This window comes from Terrapene carolina, unplaced genomic scaffold (assembly GCF_002925995.2).
Source record: "Terrapene carolina triunguis isolate 2854851 unplaced genomic scaffold, T_m_triunguis-2.0 Scaffold695, whole genome shotgun sequence".
Classification (NCBI taxonomy): domain Eukaryota; kingdom Metazoa; phylum Chordata; order Testudines; family Emydidae; genus Terrapene; species Terrapene triunguis.
In genome coordinates this window covers 600,193-615,714 of record NW_020665046.1, presented here as the reverse complement: position 1 = coordinate 615,714, position 15,522 = coordinate 600,193, and the positions used below count along the sequence as shown (strand labels likewise).

General features: G+C 48.2%; 1 protein-coding gene across 2 annotated transcripts in view; it reads left to right on the top strand.

Annotated features, from left to right (window-relative positions):
* Positions 1 to 15,522, top strand: part of ADCY9 (adenylate cyclase 9) — a 183,425-nt gene that overhangs the window by 99,246 nt on the left and 68,657 nt on the right. For both annotated transcript variants that reach the window (XM_026659818.2, XM_026659816.2), the window contains exon 3: positions 8,123 to 8,227. In XM_026659818.2, the coding sequence (XP_026515603.1) occupies positions 8,123 to 8,227 (105 nt within the window). The remainder of the gene's footprint in view (positions 1 to 8,122; positions 8,228 to 15,522) is intronic.

Genomic DNA, 15,522 nt, shown 5'->3' with positions numbered 1-15,522 from the left:
AACCTTACTAAAATGAAGATATGTCATGTCTACAGCTTCCACCCATCCGCAAGGCCAGTAACCAGAATGACTGGTCTATTCCTCATTGTTCTCCTTTTTAAAGATAGGTACTATGTTTGCCTTTCTCCTGTCCTCTGGGACCTCACTTGTCCTTCATGAGTTCTCAAAGATAATCACTAATGGTTCTGAGATTGTTTCAACTTAAATACCTGCTGTGCATTTCATCAGAACTTGCTGACTTGAATAAAGCTAACTTGCCTAAATATTCTTTAGCCTGTTCTTTCCCTATTTTGGCTTGTGTTCCTTCCCCTTTATTAATATTAATTGGGTTGAGTATTCTGAAGCAAAAATAGGAATTAAACACCTCCGCCTTCTTGATGTCAGCAGTAATTAGCTCTTTCCCTGCTAAGTAGAGGACCTATGCTTTCCTTCATCTTTCTCTTGCTCTTAATGTATTTATAGAACATCATGTTATTGCCTTTTTTTGTCCCTTGCTAGGAGTAACTCATTTTGTGCCTTAGCCTCTCTGATTTTGTTCCTATCTGCCTGTGCAATTCTTTCGTACTCCTCCTTAGCAATTTATCCTGTTTCCACTTTTTGTGGTATTCCTTTTTGATTTTCTTCTCCTGATGGAGCTATATTGGCTTCTTATAATTCTTCCTATCTTTCCTTGTCATTGGGATAGTTTGATGTTGTGCCTTTAATATTGTGTGAAAAAGTATTTCCTTTTAGCAGTTTTGAATGATCTGCTTTTAAGTTTAGTTGAATTCCCCCTTATTTTTATGTTGGGATAGATCAGGCTTCTAATCTCTCATCTCCTCTCTACTTTTCATTATTTTGTATCCTTTTATCATGTTCTCCCTCCCCACATTTAAGTCCTCTCTGAGGTAAACAATCCCATTTTTTTCAATCTCTCTTCATATGAGTTTTTCCAGGCTACTAATCATTCTCCTCACTCTGCTCTGAAGCTCCTCTAATCATGCCATATCTTTTTTGCTACACATTAAGGCAGTGGTGGGCAACCTGCAGCCCATGGGCTGCATGCTGCCCAGTAGGGTAATCTGATTGTGGGCCACGAGACATTTTGCTGACATTGACCATCCACAGGCACAGCCCCCCGCAGCTCCCAGTGGCCACAGTTTGCCGTTCCCGGCCAATGGGAGCTGTGGGAACGGTGAACCGCAGTCACTGGGAGCTGCGGGGGGCCGTGCCTGCGGACAGTTAACGTCAGCAAAATGTCTCGTGGCCCATAATTAGATTACCCTGATGGGCCGCAGGTTGCCCACCACTACATTAAGGCTTTGAACTGTTCACAATGATGCCCAGATCCTTTACCTATGCAGATACAGTTATTTAGAACCCTGGAAGGTGTAAGTGTAGTTCAAAATTTTATCATACAAATGTGTATTGCTTTGCATTTATCAAAATTGATCTGTATCCATGTTATCTGTTCACCTAGTTTGGTTAGGTCTCTCTGAAGTTCCTCACAGTCTTTTCTGGACTTTACTAACCTAAATTACTTTGTGTCATCTGCAAATGTTTCTGCCTCACTGCTCACTCCCTTTTCCAGATTATTGTTAAATATATTAAACAACACTGGACCTAGGCCTGGTCTACACTATGAGGGTAGGTTGAATTTAGCTGCGTTAAGTCAATTTTATAAGGAATGCGTCTACACAACCAACCCTGTTCTGCCGACCTAAAGGGCTCTTAAAATCAACTGCTGTACTCCTCCCCGATGAGGGGAGTAGCACTGAAATTGACCTTCCTGGGTCGAATTTGGGATACTGTAGATGCAGCGCTGTGCAATTCGATGGTATTGACCTCCGGGAGCTATCCCAGAGTGCTCCAATGTGACTGCTCTGGACAGCACTTTCAACTCTGATGCACTAGCCAGGTACATAGGAAAAGCACTGGGAACTTTTGAATTTCATTTCCTGTTTGGTCAGTGTGGCGAGCTTAGCAGAACAGGTGAACATGCAGTCCCAGAATCGCAAATGAGCTCCAGCATGGAGCGAACGGGAGACACTGGATCTGATTGCTGTATGGGGAGAAGAATCTGTGAAGGCAGAACTCCGATCCAGCAGAAGAAATGCTGATATATATTCCAAAATCACACAGGGCATGGTGGACAGAGGCTACACCAGGGACACACAGCAGTGCCGCATGAAAATTAAGGAACTCACGCAAGCCTACCAAAAGACAAAGGAGGCAAATGGTCGCTCTGAGTCAGAGCCCCAGACATGCCGCTTCTATGGTCAGCTGCATGCCATTCTGGGGGGGACCCTACCACTACCCCACCACTGTCCATAGACACCTGCAAGGTGGCAGCCTCACGCAACAAGGAGGAGGACTTTGTGGATGAGGAGGAGGAGAATGCGCATCAGGCAAGCGGAGAATCTGTTCTCCCTGGCAGCCAGGACCTTTTCCTCACCCTGGAGCCAATACTCTCCCAAGGCGTATTGTTCCTGGACCCTGAAGGCAGAGAAACACCTCTGGTGAGTGCACATTTGTAACTACACTTCTGGGGTTAAAAGCAATTGTGTTTAATGTTTGATTTTCCCTGAACAATTGGGATGCATTCACGGCCAGTACAGCTACTGGAAAATGTGTCTGGGGATGGAGCGGGAATCCTCCAGGGACATCTCCATGAAGCTCTACTGGAGGTACTCTGAAAGCCTTTGCAGAAGGTTTCTGGGGAGGGCTGCCTTATTTCGTCCTCCACGGTAGGATACTTTACCGCGCCAAGCCAGTAGCAAGTAGTCTGGAATCTTTGCAGCACAAAGCATAGCAGCAAATGGTCCTGGGTTTTGGTCACATTTATGAAACATTCAGTCTTTATCTTTCAGTGTCAGCCTCAGGAGACTGATATCGTTCATGTTCACCTGGTTGAAATAGGGGAATTTTTGTAAGGCAACAGTAATCCCCTCTGTTTGGTGATCCCTGGCACATTAGACCACGGTCATGCTGGGCTGTTTGAGCATGACTAAAAGGGATCATCCCGGAGAATAGCCACGCAGGGGTGGGGGGGAGTGTCCTGCACATCCACCCCAAAACCACAGCCCCTCCTTTTAAACGGCAAACCCAACCGGCATTGGTTGCTATGGGAAAGGAGGGCACTGCAGTTTGAAACCATTCCCACATGTTATGAATGTGGAAGAAGCCAACCCTGCGTACCCTTTGGCTTACCATGGCTGCCTGGAAACCGAATTCTGTTGCCCAGCCGTGTGTGATGTGTCACCATACCGGCAGGCGCTCAATATAAAAGGCAAAATGCAACCTTGTACTTAAAACACATGTGCTATCTGCTGTGAATTTCTTGATTCTCTGTGAAAGAGTCTCCCTTTTGCTCTCAGAAATGTATCTTCTTAAATTCTGCTCTCCCTTTTTCCCCTCCCTGCAGCTGCAAATGTTTCTATGCTCCCCATATCAACTCCGTCCCTGAGGTTATCGCAGATTAGAAGGCGAAAATACCGCACTCGCGATGACCTGTTTTCAGAGCTCATGCAGTTCTCCTGAACTGATAGGGTACAGCTGAATGCATGGAGGCATTCAGTGGTAGAGGCCAGGAAAGCATACAGTGAGCGTGATCGGAACACGCAGGAGGAGATGCTGAGGCTAATGGGGGAGTAAATGGACATGATGAGGCGTCTGGTAGAGCTGCAGGAAAGGCAACTAGAGTACAGACCCTCGCTGCATCCGTTGTGTAACTGCCTGCCCTCCTCACCAAGTTCCATATCCTCCTCACCCAGACGCCCAAGTACGTTGGAGGGGAGGCTCCGGGCACCCAGCCACACAACTCCAGGGGATGGCCCAAGCAACAGAAGGCTGTCATTCAAACAGCTTTGATTTGTAGTGTGGCTACAATAAGCAATGTGGCCTTGTCCTTACCTCCTCTCCCACCCCACCAGGGCTACCTTTTACTAGACAGCGTTGTCAGTGATCTCAAGTTTTTTTTAATAAATAAAGAATGAATGGATTCAGAACAATAGTGACTTTATTTCCTGTGCCAGCTGTGGTCGAAGGTGGGGAGGGGGATTGGCTTACAGGAAAGTACATTCACCAAAGGGGGCGGCTTTGCATCAAAGACAAACACACACAACTGTCACACCGTAGCCTGGTCAGTCATGAAACTGTTTTTCAAAGCCCCTCTGATGCGCAGCGCACCTTGGTGTGCTCTTCTAATTGCTCTCGTGTCTGGTTGTTCAAAATTGGCCGCCAGGCGATTTGCCTCAACCTCCCACCCTGCCATAAACGTCTCCCCCTTACTCTCACAGATATTATGGAGCACATAGCAAGCAGCAGTAACAATGGGAATATTGCTTTTGCTGAGGTCTACCCTACTCAGAAATCAGCACCAGCGCCCTTTTAAACGCCCAAAGGTACATTTTACTACCATTCTGTACTTGCTCAGTCTATAGTTGAACTGCTCCTTACTGCTGTCCAGGCTGCCTGTGTACGGCTTCATGAGCCATGGGAGCAAGGGGTAGGCTGGGTCCCCAAGGATAACTATTGGCATTTCAACATCCCCAATGGTAATTTTCTGGTCTTGGGGCAGGTCTACACTTACTTCCTGGTCCGGCCGTAAGCAATCGATCTTCTGGGATTGATTTATCGCGTCTTGTCTAGACGCGATAAATCGATCCCGGATCGATCCCGGAAGTGCTCGCCGTCGACGCTGGTACTCCAGCTTGGCGAGAGGAGTACGTGGCATCGATGCGGGAGCCTGCCTGCCGCGTCTGGACCCGCGGTAAGTTTGAACTAAGGTACTTCGAATTCAGCTATGTTATTAACGTAGCTGAACTTGCGTACCTTAGTTCGAAGTGGGGGGTTAGTGTGGACCAGGCCTTGGAAGAAAGTCCCTTCTTGCAGCTGTTCAAACAGCCCGGAGTTCCAAAAGATGCGAGCGTCATGCACCTTTCCCGACCATCCCACTTTGATGTCAGTGAAACGGCCCTTGTGATCCACCAGTGCTTACAACACCATTGAGAAGTACCCTTTGCAGTTTATGTACTGTTTGGCAAGGTGGTCTGGTGCCAAGATAGGAATATGCATTCCGTCTATCGCTCCGCCACAGTTAGGGAACCCCATTGCAGCAAAGCCATCCACTATGACCTGCACATTTCCAAGAGTTACTACCCTTGTTAGCAGAAGATTATTGATTGCCTTGGCTACTTGGATCACAGCAGGCCCCACAGTAGATTTGCCCATTCCAAATTGATTCCTGACTGACCGGTAGCAGTCAGGCGTTGCAAGCTTCCACAGGGCTATCGCCACTCGCTTCTCAACTGTCAGGGCAGGTCTCACCTTGGTATTCCTGCGCTTCAGGGCGGGGGAAAGTAACTCACAAAGTTCCATGAAAGTGGCCTTACACATGTGAAAGTTTTGCAGCCACTGGGGATCATCCCCATACCTGCAACACTATGTGGTCCCACCAGTCTGTGCTTGTTTTCTGGGCCCAGAATCGGCATTCCACTGTATCAACATGCCCCAATGCCGCCATGATATCCCAATTGCCACATCCCGTGCTTTCAGGAACGTCTGTGTCCATGTCCTCCTCACAATCTTCCTCGTATTGGTGGCTCCTAGCTAGGCTCTGCACATACTCCAGGATAATGTGCGAGGTGTTTACAATGCTCACAAAAGTAGTGTGCAGCTGAGCGGGCTCCATGCTTGCCGTGCTATGGAGTCTGCACGGATAACCCAGGAAAAAAGGTGCAAAACGATTATTTGCCGTTGCTTTCAGGGTGGGAGGGAGGGGAGACTTGACGACATGTACTCAAAACCACCCGCAACAATGTTTTTGCCCCATCAGGCATTGGGAGCTTAACCCAGAATTTCAATGGGCAGTGGGGACTGTGGAGAGATACCTATTTCATAGAACTGGAAGGGACCTTGAAAGGTCATTGAGTCCAGCCCCCTGCCTTCACTAGCAGGACCAAGTACTGATTTTGCCCCAGATCCCTAAGTGGCCCCCTCAAGGATTGAACTCACAACCCTGGGTTTAGCAGGCCAATGCTCAAACCACTGAGCTGTCCCTCCCCCCTATAGCTACCCACAGTGCACCACTCCGTGAGTCTATGCTAGCCACGGTATTGAGGACGCACTCTGTCGACCTAATGCGCTTTGTGGGGATATGCACGATAGATTATAAAAATCGATTGCTAAAGATCAACTTCTATAAAATCGACCTAATTTCATAGTGTAGACATGCCCCTAGTGTGAAACCATGAGGTAGGCACCCCATTGATAACCTTTTGCCATGATGAAAATCGACCATTTGTTTCCTGTCTCTTTTTGATCCAGGACAGTATTTTGCCTCTCACCTCATGACTACATTGTTTCTGTAGTAGCCTCTTATGAGGGATCTTTTCTAAATCCTTTTGAAAGTCTAAATAAATTATGTCAATTGTTTCTCCTTTATCTGCTGTTTTATTGACATGTTCAAAAAATGTGATAGCTTAGTGAAACATGATTTTCCTTTGCAGAAGCTGAGCTGTTTAGAGCATATCATATCATATCATGATTTTCCAGATGTTCTTATTCTGTTTTTAATTATTGTTTCAACACTGAGTGGGAGGATGAGGCCATCGAGAGGAGTGAGGCCTCGAGGAAGGGGGGAAGAGGGAATGGTAACTAACCAGTATCCCTGTATATACAGGATTTCAGCATAGTCCAGTTGCTTTTCTGTTGAAGCCTTGACTTCTATATTTTCTTATTTTTATGATTTTTTTAACTGTACAGTCTTAACATTGCACTAACAGTTATTTGGCATGTCATTTACAGCATAGATGGCAAAAATGCAGTCCAGCACAATATTTCTAATGTGTGCCATTGGAGAGTATCCTGTTTATTATCTGTATTCCACCTGTGAGTCCCCTATCATGCTGCTGATCCAGAGTCCACATTAGAGGCAAGGAGTCCTTTAAGAAAAGGCCACTGAGTAGAGAGCCACTTGCACTAACTTATAGGTGACATATTAATACATATTTAACTTTATTTTAGTGTGAAGATGACATATAGTACTGTACAGTACACCTCTACCCCAATATAACGCTATCCTCAGGAGCCAAAAAATCTTACCGCGTTATAGGTGAAACCGCGTTATATCGAACTTGCTTTGATCCGCCGGAGTGCGCAGCCCTTCCCCCCCGGAGCACTGCTTTACCGTGTTATATCTGAATTCGTGTTATATCGGGTCACATTATATTGGGGTAGAGGTGTATATACAGAGTTTTAAATTGTGCACTATGATTTTTAGACCAACCAAAACAGGATTTTTAATATGCTTTGTGACAGCTTTGGGGCAGTTCTTTGGATGGAGCCAGACTCCATACAACACAGATTGAGATGGGGGTGGGTGGAGTGCAAAGTTTATCATTGAAGTCTCTCAATCCTGGGGCTGTTCTGTGCAGTCGGTTCCCCAGCATAAATTAGAGCAGCCTGAGGGTTGCTTTGACTTATGCTGGCTATTATAACAGCCCTAACGAGCTGAAACTACAACCAAGGATTGTTAAGGCTTAAGGTTATCCCAGCCTTGGCCTTTGTACTAGCAGCCCAGGTAGGTGGCAGTGTCTGTTGCAGCTTTCTATTATTGCATGAGGTGGTAGGGCTTTCTCTAGAAGCAGGATGTACTGGCACAAAGTAGCTACCCACATTGGAGAATCTGGTCCTGTATGTGCATGGAAAAGCATGTCTCGTGTCTAAATATGCTACTACCATACATTATAAATTAATTCACAGGGATTAAACACAGTGCATAATAGCCTATTATACTCAGTACTTCAGGTAAATATTACCCATAAAACTCTTAAGTAAGAAGAACATCTGGGATTGTTCACTGGCATTCCCCTTTCTGCTCATTGTTTTCAGTTCTGCTGTTTAGTTTTCACTTAACCACACAGCAATTATTCACAATAGCATTTTGTGGCCTTACGCAGCATCCAGCTAAAATTGCAGTATGGTTGGACATCCTATCATGCAATTCTTATTGAAAGGGAATCTTGGAATATGGACAGTTTTGAGAGTCTACTTGTGGCAGTGAAAATGAGTCTGTTGTGAAATGCATAATGTTCTGATGGTATCTGAATATTTCTGTTTTCAATTTGTTGTCTTCTTGCAGACGTGTCCTTCATGTAGTGTTACATTTGCTCCCAACAGTGATGTCAGTATAGAGGAAGGAGCTATCCAAAATGGCTGTCAGGATGAACATAAAAACAATACCAAGGTAACTTAAGCTTTCTCACTCCTGACTCCCCTACATCAGTTTTACTAGCCTCATTTTTGTACTGGGTTCCTCCTCACTTCAATATAACTGGCAAGCAGCAGAGCCAATTTCAGAATTCAGAATTTCAGCATAATCCAGTAGAATTTGGGCCAAGGTTTCCAAAAGTGACTAGTCATTTTGCATGCCTCAATTTTTTAGTGCCCAACTTGACACCTTAGACTTAGAGGACCTGATTTTCAGAAATTGCTGAGCACCTGACCTCTGAACATCTGACTACTTTAAAATATCTCAAGTTGGAAACCCCAAAACTGATGCACTCAGTATCAATTTTATGAAAATATTTCAACTTATGATGTTCTCTTCTCAGTTACACCTCTGCCTCAAATAATAGATAGGCACAGCAGAAGCACTGTTGTATTTATTTGGATGAAATATATGATCCAAAGTGTTAACATAACCCAGTCACTCTCCAGTATTAAACAGTGTTAAATAAGGGTTAGGTTTTGTATACAGAGACCTCAGCCTGCTTAGTACCATGGCGCAAACACCATTAAAAATCCTTTTAACCTTTTATTAAAGATAAAGAAAAGAAGGAAAAACAGTTAAAGTGTTGAAATGTGAAGTATTAATTAAGGCTTTCATTTTAACAACATCCCTGGTTCTCTTTCCCTTAGCTTGAGAGTTTTAGAAGGAAAACTCCCCTTGCTTGACAGTCTTTTAGATGGTATCAAAGATGGTAATAACAGCTCTTGGTTAGAAGGGAAGAAGGTAGTTGAGATGGGCTATAGCTATTGTTGTTACTGCTGTTGTTAAAGTTTCATATTGTTTCATCTCAGGGGTGTTTGGTATTCAGCTGAAGCTGGTAGGGGTTGGCAATGTCATCTGGATCCCTCTCTCTGATATGGTCTGGTTCAGGTGATCTCTCAGGATCAGAATGACGAAGGCCCGGGGTCCCAGTGTGGGTGGTAGCCATGATGGCAGAGCTTGCCCCAGTAGCCTCCGTCTGTTCTTCCTCTTTTCCCTCTAATGTCTGTTCTTTTAGGACCCACAGAGGGAATGGTGAGTGGAACAGCCCATTCCACATTATTTTATTCACCAATTAGGCCTAATTTCTGACGCACCAATTTTGGTTCATTAATTTCCAGACCCACATTTTCTTGCTTACCACGCATCATCTTAACACAGTCCTTCATTTATGAATCAGCACAGACATCTTTTAAGCTCAGAAAGGGCAGAATATGCAGTGAATGCAGTCTCATTTGAGCCTACTGTATTGGGTCCAGTATGCTTGTACTACAACTCCACCATTGCTCACTCTGAGGGAGTTAGAGCAGAGTGGCTACAGGAAATTTCGATTCTTCTTCGAGTGCTTGTTCATGTATTTCCAATCAGGTGTGTGCATGCACACGTGCACAGTAGCTGGAAGATTTTTCCCTAGCAGCATCTGTCAGGATCGGCCTCGGCGCCCCCTGGAGTCGCGCCTTCATGGCGCTCAATATATAGCCCTGCCAGTCTGCCACCCCTTCAGTTCCTTCTTACCATCAGTGACAGTTAGCTGGAACTTCCCTGTGCTGTTGTCTTGACAAGCGCATTTAGTAGTTTCTTACGTTGTTCTCCATCAGTTTTCCATTTCGTTAATAGTTAGTAGTTGGTAGTTCGTTAGTGTTACATAAGTCTCCTTTGCAGGGGGAGAATTCCCTCCTACACTCTCCTGATGCTGGAACATGCAGGGGTCTCCAGGCTTCAAAGCCAGCGAAGCCTGCGGCAAGAGTATGCCCAGAAGTGATCCTCACACCTCCTGTCCAAAGTGTTTAGGAGAGGGCCAGCAGAAGGATCATTGTGCCATTTGTAAGACCTTTCGGTCCAAGACTTTAAAAGATAGAGAGCAGTGCCTGAAGGTCCTGTTGATGGAGGCAGCACTCCACCCCCAGTCCGACTCTGGGTCGATGGACCCTGTGCTGAGTATCTCCTCCTCGGTGCGGAGTGCACCGGCACCATCAGCACCAGTGCTGGGTAAGGATAAGGACTCACGGCACCGTCACGGCTCCACTCACGGTTCACATGCCCCATGGAGGCACTGCTCACAATCGCTGGTGCCACAAAAGAGGAGGAGGCCAGAGAGGGGTCGCTCTCCCCCTTCTAGGCCTAAGGAGCCTGCTGCTGTTAGACCCAAGTTGGGCCACATTAGTGCTGCTCCCCCGGCGATGGTCATGCTGACTCCTGCCCGCATAGAAGGGCAGTTGAGCCTGGACCCTCCTCGCTCGCCGAGGCCAAGCTGTGAGCTGCACCTCCCTTTGACACCGGAAGCGTTTGAAGCAGCCCAAGAACTGCTTCACCTCATGGCAGCATTCTCTCCTCCAAACGGGACAGGTCACCAGCACCGGTTGTTCCCCGGGCCCACTATGATGGCCAGCTGATCTCCAAACCCGGCGTGCCATCCCCGGCACCAGAGCACACCCAGCAGCCATGCTGATCCCTGAGGCCTTGGCGCGAAAGCACGGTGCCTAGAAGTACCGCTCCCCTGTGGTCATCGTTTTCAGACACCTCGGAGTCAGAGTCAGGCTCCTATCAGTCCCAGAGGAGTAGGAGCAGACGGTCCACGTCAACTGGGAACCGACACCCTTACCCAGCACGGTGGTCCGCCCAATGGCAGCCCCCAGTGCAATGGCCCTTTTGGACTCCCTGGGCTTTTCATCAAAGCCAAGGTCGCAGCCAAGAGTCTCATTCCAGGGCAACATCGGTGGCCTCTGCCTTGTTTGTCCCCCCTGCCAGCACTGGCAGGGTTGGGGGTAGGCCTATTACCACCCTGCACTACCATCTCGATGCCTCCAGCACAGCCGGCACCGGGCCTGGGGGGCCCGGCATCAGCAGGGACTCCAGTGGCGACATCGACTCTGGCGCCAACAGCAATTCAGACCTTGAGAATGATATTGGCACCGACGGCACTTTTGGCACTGGCGGTGCCTGCATCGGTGTATGCAGTCCCTACACTGAGGGGCATGACACCATCTGGGTGCCGCAGGACCCATCGGTGTGGCAGGAAGGGAGCAGCCACCACTCACGGGGGTCTCGTCCTTGCCAGATGAAGCGTTGGTGGGAATGGCGACAGCCCCGGCCATGAAGGACAACAGGGTTCTGCAGAAATTGTTGCAGAGGGTTTCCCAGGGCCTGGGCATTCAGGCAGAGGAGGTAGTGGAGGATGCAGATCCAATGGTGGACATTCTCGCCCCCTCCGGACCTGCATGTATTGCCCTGCCCCTCATAACAACCATCTCTGACATCACGAAAACTCTGTGGCAAACTCCAGCCTCATTGCCCCCTACAGCTAAGCGCAACGAAAGTCACTACTCTGTGCCATCCAAGGGTTACGAGCATTTATACACGCATCCCACACCTAACTCTCTCATGGTCAATGCTTCCAACCAACGCGAGCGTCAGGGCTTCCAGGGGCCCTCCCCGAAGAATCGGGAGGCTAAAAGGCTTGTCCTTTGTGGGAGAAAGGTCTATTCCATGGGAGGCTTGCAGCTCTGCATATCCAATCAGCAGGCCATCGTCAGCAGGTACTCCTACCACACCTGCTCGACGATGGCCAGATTCACAGAGCTGCTCCCCTCGGATTCCCATGCCGAGTTTTCACTGTTGGTTGAGGAAGGGAGACTCATCTCAAGGTGGCACTTGACGGAGCAGATGCGGCCACCAGGGTTATGGCCACAGGGGTGGCTAGGAGAAGGGGCTCGTGGCTCCAGGTTTCTGGCCTCCCCTGCGATGTACAGCAAACCATTCAGGACCTGCCTTTTGAGGGTGAGACTCTCTTCTCAGAAAAAAAAGACAAAAGGCTAAACAGCCTTAAACACTCCAGAGCCATCCTCAGGTCCCTGGGCCTCTATACGCCTTCAACGCAGCGGAGACACTTCTGTCCACAGTCTCCTCAATGGTTCGATCATCAGAACTGCCAAGATGACTCCAGAAGGAGAAATCGGAGCGGCAGGAGAAGGCCGCGTCAACCCTCTGGCCAGGGCTCAGAACAATCCAAGCCATCTTCAGGGGCCAAACCGGCCTTTTGAAGGTGCGGTCGAGGACAGCGCACCAGAGCAAGATCTGGATCCACCCCGCCTTACCTTTTCATCCCGACTATCCCCTTTCTACCGTGCTTAGTCCTGTATTACTTCGGACCCCACTGGGTGCTCCACACGATAGAGAGGGGATACTCCATCCAATTCTGTGCCCCCCCACCCTTCCACCCCGCTTCCCCTTCCCTCTTCAGGGACCCCTCTCACGAGCAACTCCTTATACAGGAGGTTCACTCACTACTGTCGCTAGGGGCAGTGGAAGAGGTTCCTCAGGAGCAAGGGCTTCTATTCCCAGTATTTCCTAATACCGAAAGGCAAAGGCGGCCTCAGGCCTGTCTTGGACCTGCAAGAACTCAAGTTCATTAAGAAACTCAAGTTCCGCATGGTCTCTTTAGCCTCCCTTCGCTGGATCCAGCAGACTGGTATGCCACCCTTGACTTGAAGGACGCGTATTTTCATATTGCAATTACTCAGCCCCACAGAAAGTACCTCAGGTTTGTGGTGTACAGTACCCACTACCAATTCACAGTTCTTCTGTTCGGCCTGTCAGCAGCACCTTGAGTCTTCACCAAGTGCATGGCAGTCGTCGCTGCATTCCTGCGCAGGCACCAGGTACAGATGTTTCCGTACCTCGACGACTGGCTGATCAAGGGCCGCTGCAGGACCCAAGTGGAAGCTCAGGTCAGATTCATCAGAACCACCTTCGACAATCTGGGTCTCCTTCTTAACGAAGCAAAATCAACTCTGTCCCCGGTCCAGAGGATAGAGTTTATAGGGGCAGTACTGTGGACTCGACCCAAGCCAGGGCATACCTGCCGGAAGCAGTGTTTCAGGCCCTGACAGATATCATTTGAGGCATCAGACAGTTTTCCACCACCACAGCAAGGAACTGCCTGAAGCTTCTCGGTCACGTGGCTGCCTGTACCTACGTGGTGCAGCATGCTAGACTCAGGCTTCGACCCTTCAGTCGTGGCTGCATCAGTGTATCTCCCAGCCCGGGACAGTTTGGACAGGATCATGACCCTGCCTCGTCCAGTACTCGACTCCCTCCTGCATTGGCTCAACCCTCAGGAGGTGTGCTCAGGGGTCCCCTTCACTAGTCCGCAGCCATCTCTCTCGCTAGTGATGGATGCATCAGACTTGGGCTGGGAAGCTCATCTGGGAGACTGCAGGACCCAAAGTCTCTGGTTTCACACAGACCTGGCTCTCCACATCAACATCAGAGTTGAAAGCGGTGCTGTAGGACTTCTGTGTGGAACATTCAATACACCTGCAAGCAGGCCACTTGGTGTTTGCTAACTCTATGATCAACCGATTTCTAAAAGGACTTGACAGACTGTACCCTCACATCCTCACACCCTGTCCCCACCTGGGACCTCAACCTGGTCCTCTCTAGGCTCATGGGACCACCCTTTGGACCATTGGCGACATGCTCCCTTCTTTACCTCTCTTACAAGGTAGCGTTCCTGGTAGCTATAACCTCGGCCAGGAGGGTGTCTGAGCTCAAGGCCCTAACATCAGACACTCTCTATACCGTGTTCTATAAGGACAAGGTTCAGCTCAGGTTTCACCCTACTTTTCTACCGAAGGTTGTGTCACAGTTTCACATCAACCAGGACATCTTTCTCCTGGTATTCTACCCTAAGCTGCACTCTACTGGCAGGAAGCAGAGACTTCTCTCACTGGATGTCTGCAGGGCGCTAGCCTTTTACATCGAGAGAACGAAGCCATTCAGAAAATCGGTTCAGTTATTTGTGGCAGTGGCAGACAGAATGAAAGGTCTGCCTGTGTCATCACAATGAATTTTATCATGGATCACATCCTGCATTCGTGAGTGCTACAACCTGGCGGGCGTTTCCGCACCCCCAATCACTGTGCACTCTACCAGGGTGCAGGCTTCATCAACAGCATTCTTGGCGCAGGTACCCACTCAGGAAATCTGCAGAGCGGCAACGTGGTCCTCCATCCACACTTTCACCACACACTATGCAGTTACCCAGCAGACCAGAGACGATGCAGCCTTTGGAGGAGCAATGTTCCAATCAGTGGAAGACTCTGACCTCAACTCCTGAACCTAGCCTTCTCATAACTGTTGTTCTTCGAGATGTGTTGTTCATGTCTAGTCCAATACTCACCCTCCTACCCCTCTTTCGGAGTTGCCAGAAAGAAGGACCTGAGGGGGTGGCGGGTTGGCAGGGCTGTATATTGAGCGCCATGAAAGCACAACTCCATGGGGTGCCCAGGCTGACCCAACAGATGCTGCGAGGGAAAAAGCTTCAAGCTACCGTGCACATGCGCGCGCACACACCTGATTGGAATGGACATGAACAACACATCTCGAAGAACAACAGTTACGAGAAGGTGAGTAACCGTTTTTTCCAGTGCAGGCCTCAGCACATCAGGAGGCAGTTACTTCAAAAGAAAGATGTTGCTGGTCATCCCAAAATGCTGAGGTGATATGCGTAGGATACTTTTACCCCTTCTGCTTCTGTTTAAGTGTCACCTACCACAAACCACCAGAGACTCTCTAAAGCAAACAACCTCCACACAGGCTGAATTTTTCTTTGAGATTTCCACCACTGCAACTCCATCAGTGGCAGCAGCGGTTATGATCCCTAGTGTGTATTAGCTGTTGACATTTTAATCACAGTTTCATCTGTCCCTGCTTAGAGGAGGTCTGTGGAACAATGGATAAAATGCCAGTAGTGTTTTCTACACTAGTGCCACTTTGAGATGCAACAGTGGATAACTAGAAGAAAAATGCTAGTGTACACAAGTTATATGCAGTGTAGTTGTAGCCGTGTTGGTCCCAGGATATTAGAGAGACAAGGTGGGTGAGGTAATACCTTGTATTGGACCAACTTCTGTTGGTGAGGGTCCTAAGCGATTGAGCCACACAGAGTTCAGAGACCCGAAGAAGAGCTCTGTGTGGCTCGAAAGCTTGTCTCTCTTAACAACAGAAGTTGATCCAATAAAAGATATTACCTCACCCTCCTTGTCTCTCAGCGTACACAAGGTCAGATGTGCCTCATTTATTCAGTTTAAATATTACCAAACAAAGCGAGACTGATATATATATGCTGCCCGGTGACTCTGGAATGCCTACTTTAAATAGAAGCAGGTTGAACACAAAAAATCTAAAACATGCAGTAACACTTGAGTCCCAGGTCCTACAGATGCCTTAAGTTTCTTGAGGAGAATGGCAATAAGTTTCCTCTGGCAGCC